The sequence below is a fragment of the Xiphophorus couchianus genome, unplaced genomic scaffold (assembly GCF_001444195.1).
Source record: "Xiphophorus couchianus unplaced genomic scaffold, X_couchianus-1.0 Scaffold1000102, whole genome shotgun sequence".
In the NCBI taxonomy this organism is placed as follows: domain Eukaryota; kingdom Metazoa; phylum Chordata; class Actinopteri; order Cyprinodontiformes; family Poeciliidae; genus Xiphophorus; species Xiphophorus couchianus.
The window spans coordinates 586,903-605,167 of NW_020963015.1; the positions used below are offsets into that span (position 1 = coordinate 586,903).

Sequence of the window (18,265 nt, forward strand, 5' to 3'; positions counted from 1 at the left end):
AATCTCGATAATATAAAAACACTCAACAGACCTCACCCTCCAGATGAATCTTGGCCTCTTCTTGTCTGTAAAGGTCAGGCTGAGGTTTAGACTTTAACTAGGCCATTGCTCCAGTTTGAGTCTTTTCTTTTTCAGGTATTGTTGTCAAGCTTGGTCTCATATTTGACTCTAGAAAGCTTTGCTACAGAGAGGAGCTCAACAAGCCCGCATCATCAGCCCTACACCACCGTGCTTTACAGTCTGATGGTGAGCAATCTGTTTAGTGTTTCTGTAAACTGGAAGCTGAGATTAAATAATTTCAGTTCCTGGTAAAGATCTGATTATTACTAGATTATAAAACTTTAGGTTTGACAGGGCGAACCAAAACTAAACCAAACGTTTATTTTCAATTAAGTTTGATGTTTCGAGGGCAGTGTGTCCATATTTCTGTCTAGGTCAAAAAGAAAATATTAAAAAAGGAAAGGATACATATCTGCTCTGTAGGGCCTTCTGGATGGATGGACTGTTTAAGGAGCTGTGGGAAGGATCAATGAGCGACAGGACAGTGGCAGGATGTCAGAGTAAAGCAGAAACTGGCCCTGGATGTTATTCTGTAAAACTGTTCCTCTTTTAGACTGAAATGCGTCTGCAGAGATGGTGGATGCTGCAGACTGAGGTCAGGAGGTCAACACCAGAGCCAACACAGCGGCTGACCTGAGGAAAGGTCAAAACGGATCGCTGCTCATGGCTGGAGTTTCTGCTGTCCAACTTCTATTTTATGGATTCAGCAAACCAGTCACTGCTGACAATATCTGAGAAAACAAACTGACCGAAGCGTCCTCCTCAGACCGGAGTTCTTTAAAATCCTGAAACGGAAACCAGCCTCACATCAACATGAACTGAAAGTCTGAAAACTAAAGAACAAAGACCATAAAAATTTCTTTTTTAACAAAGATTGATCTATTGGTTCAGAGACAAGTTGAGACTGAAATAATCAAACAGTCCAGCATGGTGGTGGCAGAATCATGCTGTGGGATGTTTCTCTGCCACTTGTACTCGATTGTTTCCAGTGTGCAGGATGGGTCGTAAGTCGTTGGCTCTTGTTGCTAGGCAAAATCGTCAAGGTGATTTCTCAGAGTGGCGTCTGTGACCTTAAAACATAAAACATCTCCTATCAAACAAAACAAACATCAGAAATTAAAAGCCAACCAAGCAAAATAAAACTAAATTTAGTTTGAATCATTGACGTGTTTTGTTGAAACAGACGGTCACCAGGTGGAACCGGTCCGGCCTCACGGCGGATCGGCTCTCCTGAAAACATTTGCTTGTCTCAGCAGCTGCTGATGTCACCGCTCTAATTTTATCCTCTGGCTGTCAGGATCGAGCCAGAGACGTCTGTGTGAAGGGTCAGAAACACAGCAGAACGTTTCTCAGGCAGATCTACTCATATTCTGGCTCCAGCCTGTTGCTGCTGCAGCAGCAGATAAACTGCAAAGAGAAAAACTCATTAATTACTTCAGTTTGTAATTAATGAGTTATTTTGTTAGAGAATTCACATCGATGCTTCGCTGATCTACTAAACCCAAACTGGGAAGACGAGCTTTCTAATGAAGCTGCAAAATCAGAGTGAAATTTAAATCTCTCAAGTTTAGTTTTGGTATTTCTTCACCAAAATAATTCATTTATAATTTTTAAACAATGATTTACAACAGATTTATTCCCACTGCAGTATCTCTAGATTTAATTTTTATAGCTTCAAATTTGTTTTGAGATTCAAAGTGCAAAAGAATAAAAGTCTCTAGTTTTCTTATTGTGAGCACACTGCATAATGGTAAAAACCTCAACACTAAATGTCAATACAACTATTTATGTACTGTGAATACTTATTAAATTTATTTATCTAGAGATGTGAGAATAAAAGGCCGGGCCGAGAACACCGCCCTGAGGCGCTCCTGTGTTCAACAGACAACTTTAAACTTCCTCAGACTGAAGTTTCCCCGAGTCGCAATAAAAATATATGAATGTGTTGGGATGGTTGGGCTGGACTGAGCTAACAGATCTTCAGAGGAAACAAATTGATCCAGAAGACAAAATATTTGTTAGAAATGTTAAAGACAAATAAACAGCTTATTTTACTGACCTACTGAGAAAGTTTATGCTAATATTCACTCTTGTGTGTAATAGATTTCCTCAGGAGAAGAGCTTTATTTAGCTTTTAGTGCTTTCATTTATTGGTGACTTTTTACCAATCGGGAGAACTGGGAAGTTTCTCGGTGGGCCGGTCAGACGTTTGGGCCACAGGGGCCGGTTTCCTCTTCCTTTTTTTTGTTTTCATTTCTGTCCTGTGAGCAGCCATGATGACGGTGGATTGATCACATAAACACATAAATATGTTAGAAAAAGACCTTATCTAGCAGTGCACTGATATAGATATGTAAGATTATCATTACATGATTAACAGTAATAGGCGGTGGGCAGATCTGAGGCATGAAACTCCAGAGCTGAAATGAGCCCCACTGCGGCGCTGGTCCAGTTCTGTCAGTGAAACCAGTCAGAGCTCAGCATGGTGGGCAGGCTGGATCAGAGAGGTAAACGATTTTCACACATTTGGGACTTACTGTAAGTGTTCTGGCATAATATAAACAGTGTATCATGTATCGTGATCTTTGTGCAGTTTGCAGAGTGAAGATGATGCATTTAAATCTGGAACATCTCCTTCCGTACCGTTTAATGACTGGAGAGACGTGATAGCTGCTGGTTAGAGCAGCGTGTGAAAGTTTAAGTCCAGATTAAAGTTATGACTCTCAGGTCAAACTGTCGGATTCTCATGTTCTGGACGGGAATTTCAAACCTTTAAGCTCTGAAGTGACGCCTTCCTGCTTGCCTGTTGGCCAGGAGAGGTTTCAGCTCCGGGCTTTAAGCCTCCCTCCCTTTAAGCAGGTGATGTGTAAATCTGGAAGGACGTCCAGAGTGAAAAAGATCTCTGCTGATCACTGAACACCACCACAGGGGTGTTGATCACTCAGCCGGACAGATATAGCAGCGTCCCAGACAGGAGCTGCAGAGTCCGAAGCGTTTCTGGAGATCAGCGCTGGTGGAAGAAACATGGAGATTACGGTTGAAAATGAAAACAACAACTCTTCAGGAAACTTTGAGTTCAAGGCGGCTCATCAGGCGTTCAGGGACCGCTGGAAGGCGACGGACGACACCATGTGTCGCCACAGCATGTCCTTCCACCTGCACCACAAACTCCAGAGCGACTTCTTCGCCAGCTACCTGTACCTGCTGGAGAAGATTCCTCTGGGTAAGAGGCAACGCTCGCAGGTTGGGTTATTCGCTCCCTTTGAAGCTTTAAGATCCACACAAGGTCTAAGGAAACACATTTATTTAGAAGGTGTAATCGCTCCTTCACATCTATTAGAAAGATTTAAATGAAACACCTGAATCTTTGCAACTCGCTCAGAGAAGGTTGACAGTATATTTTACTTAAATGTGTTACTTAAATTCAAACTCTGACTTTCAGATTTTTGTAGAACGGCAGAATTAATCCACCTTCAAAAAGCAAATATAAATTTACACAAATTAAAAAGCTTCTGACAAAGTAGAACTGAAAATTTGATTCTAAAATCTCCAAAAATTAGCAAAAGCTAAATTGCATCTGAAGTCCCTTGACAAATTACAAAAATGGATATTATTCCATTTTATATCCATTTTTCCAGATGCTAATTACCTTTTGCTATAATAATAATCTAGTAAAGTGCATCAAATGGTGACATTTATGTTGTGTTGTACATTGTGTTTTGTTTTTAAATGGATAATTTACAATCACCTTCATATCATTAAAACAATTTTCAGAACATTAAGAGATTCTCTAAACCAAAAGAAACGGTTTCTTTGACTGAATTAGACGTCATAAAATGAATCTCAGTTAAGATGCTACACAAGACATTAGCTCTTTAGTCATAGCACCAGCAATTATGGCTTTGATAGGACGATATTTTTGATATTTTTGAACTGATCCTAAGGCTGAACCTCATCAACGGGCTGCAGACGAGCAGCGGCTCTACTCTCAGCTCCTCCCAGATGAAGGAGAGCCTCGCCTTATCCTCTCCGGTTTTTGGAAGCGCCTTACGGACGGTACAAGCCACAGAATTGTGCACAGGCGATTTGATTGGCAGCAGACGCCATTCGTTGACTGGTCCATGGATTTACGTCTCTGGATGAGCAAACGCAGAACTTTAAAACTCCTTGAATATTGCCACAGCCACCGTTTTCAATCCCAGACTGCAGTAGCTAGTCTTGAGGTTTAAATCTTTTTACCTGCTACAGCAGAGGAGTGATTTCAGAGAAACTGACCCTCAAAGCTACACATGGAAGACCGCAGCTCCCACGTTCCTGTCAATATTCACCCCCACACAGTGAGCCACACACTGCCAATGAAGACACATCCAACTTGGCTAGACATGAACCGCCTAGAGTCAGACGTGACTTTGGCTTCAGGCGCCTTGAAGAGGCGGCTCATCTCAGCTGCTTGTGCGCAGGAATCGGTTTTCTTGGTCATAATTCATACTTGATCAGATGAGAAGACAGACCTGGTCATGAAGAACGTTTGCAGCTGAGACTCATCCCGCTAAATCTCATTTCAACCGTTTCAGATTGTGAGCCACTAGTTCACAGACTTTATAGGCTGAAGATGCCGACAGAACCACGTCATCTGAAAAGAGCACCAGGCAACCTCTACAGGCAACTTCCTGTCCTGCTGAAGGACAAACAGGATGAGAGACATTGAGCGTCCCGGTCCAGTCCAACCTGAGCTGGAAATGAACACAGCTGCTGAGTAATGACAGAAATTCCTGTAGCAATCCCCTGGAAATGCCTCTGGGGCGAGGTGAGAAAGAGAAGCGGACTGGACAGCCTTCCCCCTTCAGCAGGTCCACCAGGTGAAGCCACTTTTCAAATTGGAGAATCGGCCGTCCTGACATCCCAGAGTGAACAGGCTGAGCGATCGGACCTCCTGATGGTTGAAATACGCTTTCTGTGGTTGCTCTAAAGCACTAAATCTCTAATCAATCATCAGCACTGCAGTGAACTGTCAACTACAAGTAAATTAAGGAGAGTCAGCACAGAACCCTGAGGAACTTCAGCCACAAAAACAAAGCAACACACCTTAAATGTGACACCCTAAGCAAAGTTCTTCTCTCTTTAAAGCTTGTCAGTCATCAGAAGCTGCAGAAACAGGAGATGATCCGCGCCTCGGCCGCTCACCGCTGTGAAGCCCTTTAATGGCCTGGCATGGCAGGCATGAAAGCAATAACTCATGTCAGTTGGTGCTAAACATGACCGTAACGGGGCCCCGCTTATTATTTACAACTTAACGAAACATTTCTACCTTCAACCAAATATCCCTGATTAAACTCCTTGAACCGAAGCTCAAACTGGAAACATCACATTTATATTTTCCTTCTTTGATGAACAGCTTCTTTCTGAGAAGCTGAAAGGTCAGCACCTAATGAGCCGGGCTCTGAACGCGGGAGGAAGATGAAGACGGCGGCTCTGAGGTGACACTTCCTTGGCAGACGGGTGTCGTCATGCTGTCGTCTCCTCGTTTCTGTCCTGCTCGAACTTTCTATACTTACCCTCCCTCTGAGGTATCACATGACGAGTGATTATCGAGTTACAGGAGGTCCAAACAAACACGTGCTTCCTGAGCTGGAGGACGTTCAGATCCAAGTCGGACATCTTTTCACTGGGATGTTAGTTATTTAGAACCGAAACAAGTCCTGAGAGGGAAACACACGGACATCAGAAGTAAAGCAGGTGTCTCGCTTTCTTCTTGCCTGTGGCTTTTCAGTTAGCGGTTTTGCTAACTTTGAAAACACCTAGCACACTTGGCTTTCCCTTAATTATTTTTTCTAGAAAAATTCTAAAGTGCTAATTTACTTTGAGGTTTTGTTCAGTAGAATAAAGTTCAATGTCTGCGTTATCAGCTGTTTAGTCTTCATGTAGTGAGGCGCTTAAAGGACATTTAACAGGGTTGGATTTAGCGCAATAGCTTCCGCTAAATGTCTTGTTGGTGTAGTGCTTTAGCGCTAGCACGGCTAATGTTTATGATTAGGGTCAGTCATGTGGTGTCTGTTTGGTCATGTGACATTGACTGTAGTGTTTAACTGAACCAGAGAACCAATGTATGCAATACCTGTAAATATCCATAAAAACAATATTTATATTGGTCCAGGTTTTCTCAATAATCTGTCCAACCTTTGCTAAATCCAGCGGTAAACGCCACTAGCTAAGAAGCTAGCTGCGCTAACTCACAAGCCCTAATCATAAACATTATTTCTGCTAAGGTGTTAAACATATCACTACCCCTCCTGTGTTGACACAACGTGTTATATCGCCCTCAACAGGATCACAGTTGCTACTACAGATCTGTTTTAACGGCTGCACTTCAGGAAGTCGGTCTTCAGAACAGAACTTTCCCTGAGTTTCAGTTTTATAGTTGAATATTAATAACTCTGTTACTGGTTTTGTTTTATTAGCCACAATTAGAAAGCATGCAGGAGATCAGGAGCAATGCATTCTGGGTACAGATTGAGCAATTGATTGTTGAATGCCCAAAAATCAACAGATCTTTTCTGTTTTTAAACTTTTAAACTTAATTCATTTATCACTTTAAAAGCATTTTTTTAGATAAAATGTTTCAGCCAATAAAACATGGACAAAAGTTTTTATTGCACTTTAAAAACGAACAAAATCATGAAGGATTTCCTCTGGAGAGCAGCTGGCATCAAGTGATTAGTGTAAGAAGCTACAAAGTATGAGAGTATGCTGTTTGGATGCTGCAGCTGAGGAGGAGACATTCACTACATGACAGCCGGCTGCTCTGAACCACCGATCTCCACCTCAAAGGAAATGTTGGATGGTAATTAGATTAGCAGAGCGCTATATTTAGCTTGGCGCAGAGCGACTCCTCCTGGCTCTCCTCAGCTGTTAAATGACATAACAGAAGTCCTTAGAACCAGTGATGAGCATTTATAGATGGTTTTATGAGAAAACGTATTCGAAGCAGGAAGCCATCCAAAGCAAACATCTGAAATTAAGCAACTCAACAACTGACCTCCCAAACTGTCTCGGCCTGCTGCTGCGTCTGATCTGCTGAGCGGACATAAACCCTGGAGAAGGACGGCAACAATACGAGGGCTAACGGGTTCACGCTGCTGTTGGTGCCTCCAGGGCCAGAAATACTGACATACAGTCAAGGAGGAGGATTTACTTCCTGCTTCAAAGAACGAGAGAACAGCCGGGAATTTGAAAATTCATCCATCATAAATTCACATCGGGCTTTTTAAATCCAACTCCAGTCTGTTTTAATCCAACTCCAGTACTCTTGTCTAGAAAGTCCGGTTCGTTTGGGACGGTATGAATGTGTAATGGAACTCTGGTCCGCTTCCAAACCCTGGTTTCAGTTCGGATGAAGTGAACTCTGGTGCAGGGTTGCCAGATCTGACTGAACGTCTCCAGCCAAAAACATAAAACCCGTCCAACTCCCACAAAAAACAAAAACCAGCCCAAATTTCAACCAAAAGTAAAACTCTTGTTGATAGTCCCATATGTAATTCACTGTGATTCACGTACATTTTGCTTGCTCTGTATTCTGACCAGAACCGTTTCCCATTGGGACTGCAAAGACCTTAAATCTCTGAACAAAATGAGACTTGAGTTTTTGTTCTCTTAAATTAAGATGTTACCCTGAGATTTCCATAGATAAATTAGCTAATAAAATAAATGTAGTAGCTCTGCATTTTTTAGAAGTTTTGTGCTTTTGCGCAAACTATTTAGAAAAAAATTTTTATTTAAAAAAAAGTATGTGAAAAGCAGCCCAAATTTTAACAACCAGCCAAATGTGTTCAAAAGTTCAGCAGAAAGCTGCCAACCTGGCAACACAACTCTGATGCTGCCCACATGCATATGTGAACGCCAAGCGGCCCGGAGACCGCTCCAAAAGCAGGAAGTGGACTACAGTGCAGGGCATTCTGGGTAAATACAACCAAAACAAACATGTTAGCCTAGCGCTATCAGGAGAAATGGCTGGTGGTTGTTAGCTAAAGACAAAAGAGAAATCCTCCAATCACTAAAATCTGATGCCTTCATTTTGTTTCTGTTTGGTGAAGGACGTTGTGCTCAGTGTCTTCCTCGGTGGTTCTTGGTGCAGTGCCCCCACAGGTGAGGAGGGGAATGGTACAGGTTGGACTGGTCAGCAGCACGGACCGGGTTGCATTCTCAGGTTCTGGTGGTCCACTCGTCCCTTCAGGGGCGCTGAACTCTCCCTTCATGATATTCCTCTAATCTGGCAAGACAAAGTGTTTAAAGCTGACAGTGACTCGCTGCTCAGCCTGGGTGTCTCTCCGGTCTCCGCAGTGAAGCTGTTTCCAGTCACCTGTGAGTTCATCAAGGGAGAGAAGCAGTTCTACTACCGAGCGCAGAAGTTCTACGAAGACGTTCCGGCCTCCGAGGAGGGCATGATGGGAGACTTCGTTGAGATTTCCAACGTTGATCTGGAAAGCTCCCGTCAGTTTCTGAAGAGGTTTGTGGTGAGTTGCTCATGTTAAAAAAGAGGTAATTTAATGCTAACTTTGGACAAAACGTTTGGCTCTTTCCTCTTTAATTTTCCCGGGATCCTCGACGAGTGGCGGCGTGCTCTAAAGTGAAAGCAACAACAAAGCGCGTTGACGTCACAGATCACAGAGTTTAATCTCATACAAAGCAATCAACAACAAAGCTGCAGAGGAACAGAGATATGCATTTTTCTCATAAAAATAAAGACAGACAAGGGGAAGACAAACAAACACAAAACAAAGACAAAACAAAAAGCAAAGACGTCTTTGGAGAGAGAGCCAATGCAAAAAGGCAAAATGGTGGCCGCTCTCTGCAAATTTAGTGGTAACACTAAATTCTATACTGAGTGGGTGTTTTTCTATTTAATTTATATAATCATTTTTCCTCAACGGCACTACAGCACTCTGTTCATGCACCTTAGTTAGCCCCGAGTCAGGACGACAGCCAGCTGCAGCTGCGAGGAGCTAAAACTGGTTTTCACTCCGTAAATTAAAAAATGAATGAAAATAATTTGCCTAATAAATTCAATAAAGATGATTGTTTTATTTTGAGTTTTTCTACAGATATATCTGAAATTCCACAATATGTTTTATAAAACCAAACAGGAAAGATTCTGCCGTTTGATTTTGATGTTTTATTTAAAACAAAGTGAAAGTAAAATAAGCTTCACTTCTACAGTTTGTGTTGTTTCCATTTGTTACGCCCCCAAGGTCTAATCAGGGGCAGCAACATAAAATTATGTCCAGAGAAAAAGTGGAATGTAAAATGATTTATTACAAAAAATATGGATTCACAAAACACAATACAACTTAACCCAATTAAAACAAAAGAAAAGGGCTAACAAATTCAAAATGGTTAAGTGCAAATTAAATTACAAAAATGTTCAAACAAGTCAGTCTAAAGTAAACTCAAAAAAACAACCCTTAAGGAAGGACAAAGGGGAGTACCAGACCTCCAGAACCCGAGCTTCTGGCTTGTACAAAGTTTATCTACAGCAGATTCAAACTCCTTAGCAGAATAAGCAAGAACAAAATAGTTCAAACTGGTCAAACAGCAACGATGGGGGGTCAGCTTCACAAAACCTCTTCCTGCTAGCTGCCCCACTGGAGGAATGAGTTCAGGTGCCTTTTATAGGGTGCAGGTGAGGCTCGTCAACATCTGATTGGCTTGCAAATCTCTGCTGGGCCAATGGGGTGGCTGTTCTCCTCCAGGCAGCCAATCAGGAGCCTGCACAGCCTCAAGGGGCCATGAGCCATAACACATTGGCAGGAATTTAAATATTGTTTACCTTGTGGTTTTAAAACAATGTGGGTTTTTTTTTTTTTCTTTTTAGGAAAAGTTAAAAAATGACAGAAAATAAATAAAATGTAAAAATTAAAATTAGTTTAATTCACTTTATCGCTGTTTTTAACATATTTCTGGATGGATCTGATATTTTTTTATTGCTCCTTTGTGGGTTTTTATCTGAATGAAGAGGTGACAGCCTGAAATATATAACTACTGAAATACCTCAGCCACCAGTGAACGTCTGCATTGTGAGACATCATCGGTTTCTACCGGCTGGTTTCAGAGTAAACCTGATAATTCTGCTGCTTCTCTGTCAGCTTTTCCCTTTGCTGCAGCTTCTGGTTTCTCCCCACTGCTGGATCAGTTTCTCTGCTGCTGGCCGCTGAATACCAGAGTCTATTTTGGGAGAGAAATTCATCATCCCGTCTCTGCAGAAATAATTTCACCTAGATTCATGCGCCGTTCCTAAAAGCAGATAAAATTTGCTAAACATCCCGTCACGATGTTTAAGTTTGATGCAAAACCAAAACGCAGACCAGAACTCGTGATGAAAAACGTAGAAAACCTTTAGCTGAAACGGATTATTGCGTGAATTAACTTATTTACGTCAGATTTTAATTGCGTTTCTTATTTAATGAAAAACACCGCAATTGCGAAATTGTGTTTTTTCGACATTAGCGGAATATCAACAAAGGTTTGCGCACATCTGTAATGGAAACACAGCTAGTGACAAAGAAACCAGTGCAGCTAATCAGAGGTGAGTGGAAACAGCTGCGGCAGAGCGCAGGCAGCGGGAAATCAGCAGATGAAAAACAGCTGAGGAGGGAAACAGACTGAGCGAAAGGTGAGCGATAAACGCAACAGAGCGAACCTGAAGGTAACGTAATAAACTGAAAGAACACTAATCTGAAGAAAAGTCCAAATGCAGATAGGAATACGCATAAAGGAGCTAGCACAACGGAATAAACTGAAACAGCAAAAAGTGGTAATAAAACAACAAAGATCCAAACCAAAGCCACATATTATGACACATCTAGAAATAAAGTAAAATGGCAAGATCTGGTAATAAAAGAACAAAGAAAAGATCCAAACCAAAGCCACATATCATGACACATCCAGACCGATCGAGCTGCCAGCTCCATGATTGTTCTAACAAGTTCTTCTTTCTCCCATTTGGACTTTAGAGTCGGGTTTTATTTTACTGGTTAAGGGTTTGAAACCAACTGAAGCTGATCCATCATTAAGTCTACATCTATTGTTTGAACTAGACGGAAACAAGTCAGCAATTTAAAATAAATACCAAAATGCCCTGAACAAAGCTGTACCAAGGACAAAACTTTTTCTGTTTACTAAACATATTTGCTAAATGGGCCTCATCAGAATCCGGGTCAGTTGGGCCAAACTTGGTTCTGATCAGTATTTATTTTATGGTAGAGTTTTGATGTCCAGAACAATGGGAACGACGAGAAATGAGTCATCGATGTCCGATCCTCGTTTCCTTTTCTCCTGGTTGTGTTTCACATATAAATTCCTCCTTTTTTGAGTCGGAGAACAGGCACAAGGGGAAGGCACTGCAGAGGACGCAGTGCTGCTTCGACTATCTTATAAAATCATCCATATTGACTTCATAAGTCAGTAAGCAGTGCTGGACATGTTTCCTTTAAAGTGACACGCAGCTTTTCAAAAAGACAACATGGTGAGCCGGAGACAATCAAACCTAACTTTTCAAAATCAATCATTTTTCTTATCAAAGTCAGATTTGATTGGTCGGGTTTGATTGGTCGGGTTCGGAGGACTGTCGGTTCTTCTACAGGAAGACTTATTGATTTGATTTTTTATTAAAAACTAAAGATTTGAATGTTTATCTGGATGACGTAAATGTTACAGCTGAGATGAATTTCAACCTGTCAGTGGAAGATTTGAGTCAATTTTCTAAGTAAATCTATTTTAAATAAGATCATAAAACTGCATGCTTTTATTTGGATTTTGGTAGATAATTAATAATTAATATGATGACGTGTGTCTAGTGTTTGTTTTACCACCAGAACGTTAAAGCTTCTTAAAGCAACAATAAATGGTGATTATTTCTGGCATCAGTCCTCTGGCTTTATGCACATTATGTCTCAGATTTTAAGGCGGTATTTTTAAAGGCTCTGCACCTTTTCTAGAAAATCAAAGATTTTACAGAATCTAAAAGCTAAAGATTTGAATGCTTTTAGATTCTGCATATTACATTTATGACTAATGTACTAAAAGCTGCTGTTGGTAATAAATTAGATTCATAAGAACTAATAAAGCTGATAAAACGTCCTTTATTTTGTCTTTGATAGAGGCAAATGTGTCTAGATGAATATAAATAATAATCATGCGGCGGGGAGCAGGCATGCGGCACATGACGGGTCTGAGGAGGTCAGTTTTAGCTGCTGGGGGTGATGCTGTTGCTAATTCTGGGGACATGTTTGGCCCAGAGACCTGCTTATATCCAGGATCTGTTAAACAGCTGCTCTAATTATAAACTGGCAACACTTTGTGCTTTAAAGAGCTTTTAATATAAACAGAGCAGCACTGCTACTGTCTGACACTGCAGTACAGAACATAAACACAAACTGATGGGTTTTATTCCAAGAACTAATTCTACTGGCTGTCAACATGGTTGAATTTAACGCTTTACTGTTAGCTCCTGCTAATCATGACTTGCCGTAGCATCCTAATTAATGAAACCATAAACTTGACTCTCCCCATATTTCCCTTTCAGTCCACTTCATGACAAAAACCCAGAGTGGATCCTCTTCATACGTTTCAACTGTTTACTTCAAAAGTAAAAATGTTACAGATGTAATTTACCCACAAAAACCATAAAGAGTAAAAGAATAATGAGGTCATAAAACTGTCTCCATTCCAACTGACTCCTGCGTAGCTACACACAAACACTGCTTAATAATTAATCAGTACATATGTACATTCACAAGAGAGCCTTAGTGACTAATGTAATACATTCTTACATGAGAGTTTTAACTGGTAAATAGTCATTTTTATCCTAATAAACCTGAATTATCATAAGGAATATAAACTTAATTTATCCCCAAATTGAATAAACTAAAACTGAATTGAGGCTCCTACAGTTGATGCAGTTCTTTAGCGTTAGCTACGGCTAAATGCCATGTTAATGCATCGCTTCAGTGCTAGAGCAACAAACATTTGCGATCAGCGCTTTAGGTTTAGCACAGCTAGCCTGTTAGCCTCCACTGCTAATTGGATTAAATTGACTTGTTTTGTAAAGTTCCTGGAGACGAGATGTTCTAATGTGGCTTCATAAGCACTTTGGACTGCCTTGTTGTTCAAAATGTGCTGTATAAATAAAATTACCTTAGCATATAAATAAAAATGAACTAAATTAATAAAAATGTTGCATGTATTTTATTAGGATTTGATAAATAACAGAGAACAATAATCCTAGCTGTCTCTGCTAACATGTCGGATCATTTTATTCTGTTCTAAACCAGGAAAAGGATTTCTTCCCAAAGAGGCCATGATTTATAATGTTTGCTTTTTAATTTAAAACACCATAAAACCTCTAAATGTTCTTGTATTCCCTGGATGTTCATTTCCAGTTAAAAAGGAAGCTACTTGTTTACTTTGACCATTTTCTATTTAAATTATGACCACATGGTTGAGAATGTGAAAACCAGCCAGTATTTTCCACTTTTTAAACTTTAAGTCTGTGGTTGCAGAAATTTCCCTTTCGCAGTTGAGAAGCCACTTTAACACAGAAAGTACAGCTAATTGCTAATTGTTCACTTTAATACAATTAACTTGTTAGTGAAAAAAAACATCATTTTTATATTTAGACAGGATTTAGAAATAGGAACGCCTTCATGAGCATGAGAAGTGGCAGAAAAATCCGTCCGTGTTAAGCAGATGTATAAATACAAGCAGAGAAATGTGGCAGTAATTCACTGAAACCAAGGGCTCCTCAGGGGCCCCTTCCTCCATCAGATCACACCCGGGGGCCCCCGACGCAGAAGGGTTGGGCTGAGGTCAGAACAGCAAACCAAAGGGAAGAAAAGCCGCCGTGATTCAAGTCGAGCTGACTTTTAGTTGCTGACTGGTGGTAAAGTTCACTGCTTTGAAGCCCTGAGGAGTCGAACTGTTGGCTCTTCTGAACCCAAACGCCTCGGCAACCAAGCACAGAGCTTTTTGGAGATTTGAAATATGGAAAATAACTTTACACACCCATCCTGATGTCAGATTCAAGCACGTTTCAAGAGAATTTTACAACAGATGATTTTTTAACTATTCGAGTTCCTAAATCTCAAACATTTTGTGAGATGAAGATCAAAAACAGGAGATAAAACGATCAGAAATATCAAAACCTTTAGAAAACAAAGTTTGAAGTTGTATTTTGACGCATCGTTGAGGTAAGGTCTCCAACTTTCCCAACAGGGGCCGGGTAAAGCCGGGACACACCGCGCTCTGGACTGTGGCTCCGGGATCGGACGCGTCTCCAAGGGCGTCCTTCTTCCCGTGTTTGAGAAAGTAGAGATGGCCGACATGATGGAGCACTTCCTCCTCCACGCGCACGAGGAGTATCTGGGCGACGCCGCCGACCGCATCGAGACCTACTACTGCTTCAACCTGCAGGAGTTCACGCCTCCCAGAAACAAGTACGATGTCATCTGGATGCAGTGGGTGGCGTGTAAGTGCTTCCTGGTTTTCACTAAGATTACCCTGATTCCAACTTAGAACTGATCCACAGAGAAATCTGAAAGAGCAGTTCACACCAACACAACTCCGGTCCGCTGTGACCCGACTCCGGTCCGCTTTGACCCGACTCCGGTCCAGTGTTATTATGGCAACTGATTTTAGCCTTATAGAAGAAACAAACTATAAAAAATATTTGGATTTTGAAAGGCAGAGTGGTATTTAAGTGTGCCATATTATTTTAACTATTTGAAAGTAACATCAGCTGATAAACATTATATTTACAGTAAGTAGTATAACAAGTCTGATATCTTATAGTTTCCTAAAAGTGGCAGAAGCTGTTAGTTTGTGAAACAATAACAATGGGAATCATTTTTCCATGTGCGACAGCATTTAGTGGATATTATGAAATGTTATTTAAAGTGCATATATACATTTTTATAATGTTCTTGGGGGGTCCCTGGTGGTGTTGGGGGCCCTAAACAGTTGCTTAGCTTGCATGTGCCTTGGGCCGGCTCTGATCAAGACCACTTCAGAGATTTTGGGTCAGAAATAACCCGTCTAACAGCTCGGCCTCTCTTCCTCCAGGCCACCTGACAGACAAAGACCTGCTGAACTTCCTGATTCGCTGCAAGAAGAGCCTCCGCCCCAACGGCGTCCTCATCATCAAGGACAACATGGCGCGGCAGGGCTGCAAGCTGGACCCCATTGACAGCAGCATCAGCCGCCACCTGGACATTATGAAGGTCATCGTGTCCAAGGCCGGCCTGGAGATCCTGGCGGTGGAGCGGCAGGAAGGATTCCCAGAGGTCATCATGCCCGTCTGGATGATGGCCATGAAGTGAACAGCCTCCTCTCAGAAACGTTTCAGTCGACACCAGATGGGTTTTAAGGTGCTGGGAAGAACACGGATCGTGGTTCTGGTTCTGTGTCCATGCTGGTCCGGTTTGTCTGAGAGGTGAAGGTGAATGTGGACCGTTCATGTTATCGTCAGGGCCGCCTGTAGCTGCAGTGAAGAGCTGCATCAGATGTAAATATTCTGTTTGAATGGAAGAACTTGTTTTATATTTTTATGGATGATGTTGCTCATTAACGACATTTAAAGTTCTGCTGAAAATTAAACTTTATTCTCATCCTCCATCCTGTAACTGAGAAAATTATAATAATTTATTAGATACTGTCATATAAAGGGATTTTAATTTTGCTTCAATCAGCTAGCTTCTTAACACTGAGCAAATAAAATTATGAATAAACTGTATTTATTAAAAAATGAACAATTTCAACTCTTTATTGCATTTATTTGGTGAGTATCTATCTGTTAGTCTTTCAGTTTTTGCATTTCTTATGAATAAAACATTTGCTTTAGCTTAATCACATTAAACTATAAAACTGAAATATTTTATTGTTGCGGTTTAAACTCAGAAACATGACTGTCTTAAATTATTTTGATAATTAAAATGTTGGCCATAGTTTTCTGTTTGGATCACCCAACACTGACAGCTGACAAAATCATTTTTAACCAAATGCAGATCACAGGAGCATCAGCTTCATCATATTTAGTATGCAAAATAAACAATTAGTTGTTAAACTAATTTAGCTTGCTAAGTATTTAGTTTGGAGCTAAATATTTAGTTACTACCAAATAGTTAGTATGAAATATTTAGTTTGGAGCTACTTAGCAAGCTAGATTAATATAGCAAATGTTTAGCTTCAAAATAAATATTTATCTTGCTAACTAAGCAATATTTAATTAACTGTAAATGAAAGACTAACAATAAGGTGAATGTATGACTGAAAATTGAATCTCCATTGTTTCCCTCTGATAAAAAACTAAAAAAATTTTTTAATAATTGCTGTTAAGTTTTGACTGTGTAGCTTTACAAACGGCGCCCCGCAGCATGGAATAGAGAAAATCCATAATAAATTCAGAGCTGTGTTTAAACCTATAACCTTTCCACTCTGGAAGAAGAGCCGTTTAAATAAATCATTAAAAGCAACAAATTATTTACAGTTAAGCATAAAAGCCCCGGTGGGCGAGCTGCGGGGTGAGGAAGATCTTGTCCCCTCCTGGGACTAATTCTCCTCAGGATTATTATGTTTGTATAAACAGCAGAGGCAGCAGATTGTTTTTGGTTTAATGGTTTTCAGCTGGAGCCTGAGGTGGATCAGATACCGGCCCGGTTTGAACAAACAGAGCCTGTTTTCATATATCAGCGCTGGCTTGTCTTCAGGTTCTGTCAGGTTCTGTCTGGATGAAACCCGTCCAGCGGACATCCATCCCGCTCCTGTGAGGCCCGGGCTGCCTGGCGTGAGATGACCCTCCCTGCGTCTCCACATCCAGCATGAATTAAAGATCAAAATGGCCCAAAGTTAAACTTGTAGCTGCGGCGGCTAATAGCAGCCAAATGTGCCGTCACCTTTTCAGGAGTGGTTAGCGTCGCTGACAGTCAGAGCTATCGTTTCTAATAGAGCTCAGCGCGGCCTGCAGCCACTTGAATACATTAGCTGCAGTAACACTAATTTGTCCCGTCACGCCAGCGGCGCGCAGCCTTTCAAACCCACACCGAGCGTATAAAATGCAGAGTTCATGTCTGGGAACGCTTCGGCTCGCACATGAAACGCTGACTGTCCCAATGAAAATATAATAAAACATAATATCCAAATGCAGCAAATTACAAATGATTGCTTTCCTTCAATGACACTGTTCAGGAAAACTGTTGGGCTTCATCCGCTTTGCTTGGAATCCCAGGAACTGTCAGCAGATCCTGGTGCTTTGAATCTAACAGGATGACTTTTCTTTACTGTGTTTGGATATTTTGTTGTCACGGGACAGAATAAAAAGGTTCTGCTATCAGTTTCTAATCTCACATGAAGTCTACAACAACAGAGGAGAAGCCGGAATCGAACCCACAACCTTTGCATTTTAAGACGACTGCTCTACTGACCAGAGTTGGTGTGTTTTAACACACTGCCAGGATTATTTAAACATTTAGCTTTATTACTTAGGGTCGGGACTTTAATTTTGATCAAATAATTACATCCATTTTAATTTTAAGGCAATTAGTCGCATTTTCCTTTTCTACATTCAAAGGTTCCGGCTGGAACGTTTGTATTTGCGCGTTTCAAGTACGTCAGTAAATCTGACGCATAAATTACGTTGGCTAACAGCAGCGATGAAGCTGCTCCTCTGGCCCACTGGGTTTTAATTCTTGCTTCTAAACGATCTGATTGGACAAGACTACACAATTTGCTGCTAGTTTGGGAATAAATTTGTTTTAAAAGAAAAAAATTAAATATGAATAAGTTTTACCAGTTCAAGTCATCAGTGGATTATTTCCATTTGCATCTTTTCTTTCGTTATGTTCTAGAATTTTTGTGCTTCCTACGTTCTATTTGATATTATGAAAAGTATGTTATTTTAAGATACAGGCATCATCTGCATATTCTAAATAATTTAAAAAAATATTAACATACATTTTATTGAAGTCTTTTGTTTAAAATCTTTTAAATTCATTTTATTATTATGTAAATATAATATTTGGTATTTTATTATAAATTTATTCAGCATTTGTATTATAATTTGCCATGTCTATGGCGCTATTTATTTTATTACACACACATATAGATGTATATAAATAAATATATATTTTATATAATATATATATAAGAATTATATTGCCAT

General features: G+C 40.5%; 1 protein-coding gene across 1 annotated transcript; it reads left to right on the forward strand.

The window, feature by feature from the left end:
• Positions 1–2,675: 2,675 nt before the first annotated feature.
• Positions 2,676–15,857, forward strand: ntmt2 (N-terminal Xaa-Pro-Lys N-methyltransferase). Its single transcript, XM_028011961.1, has 4 exons — positions 2,676–3,283; positions 8,398–8,570; positions 14,326–14,578; positions 15,172–15,857. Exons 1-4 carry the CDS (start codon positions 3,085–3,087, stop codon positions 15,426–15,428), a joined length of 882 nt encoding a protein of 293 aa, XP_027867762.1. The 5' UTR covers positions 2,676–3,084; the 3' UTR covers positions 15,429–15,857.
• Positions 15,858–18,265: the final 2,408 nt, after the last annotated feature.

What these genes read in the sequence shown, in the direction of transcription:
- ntmt2 (XM_028011961.1), top strand. Translation starts at nt 3,085, where the DNA reads ATGGAGATTACGGTTGAAAATGAAAACAACAACTCTTCAGGAAACTTT. An exon ending in AGTTTCTGAAGAGGTTTGTG is followed by an intron (nt 8,571 to 14,325) that starts GTGAGTTGCTCA and finishes CTTTCCCAACAG; the next exon opens with GGGCCGGGTAAAGCCGGGAC. An exon ending in CTGGATGCAGTGGGTGGCGT is followed by an intron (nt 14,579 to 15,171) that starts GTAAGTGCTTCC and finishes CTCTTCCTCCAG; the next exon opens with GCCACCTGACAGACAAAGAC.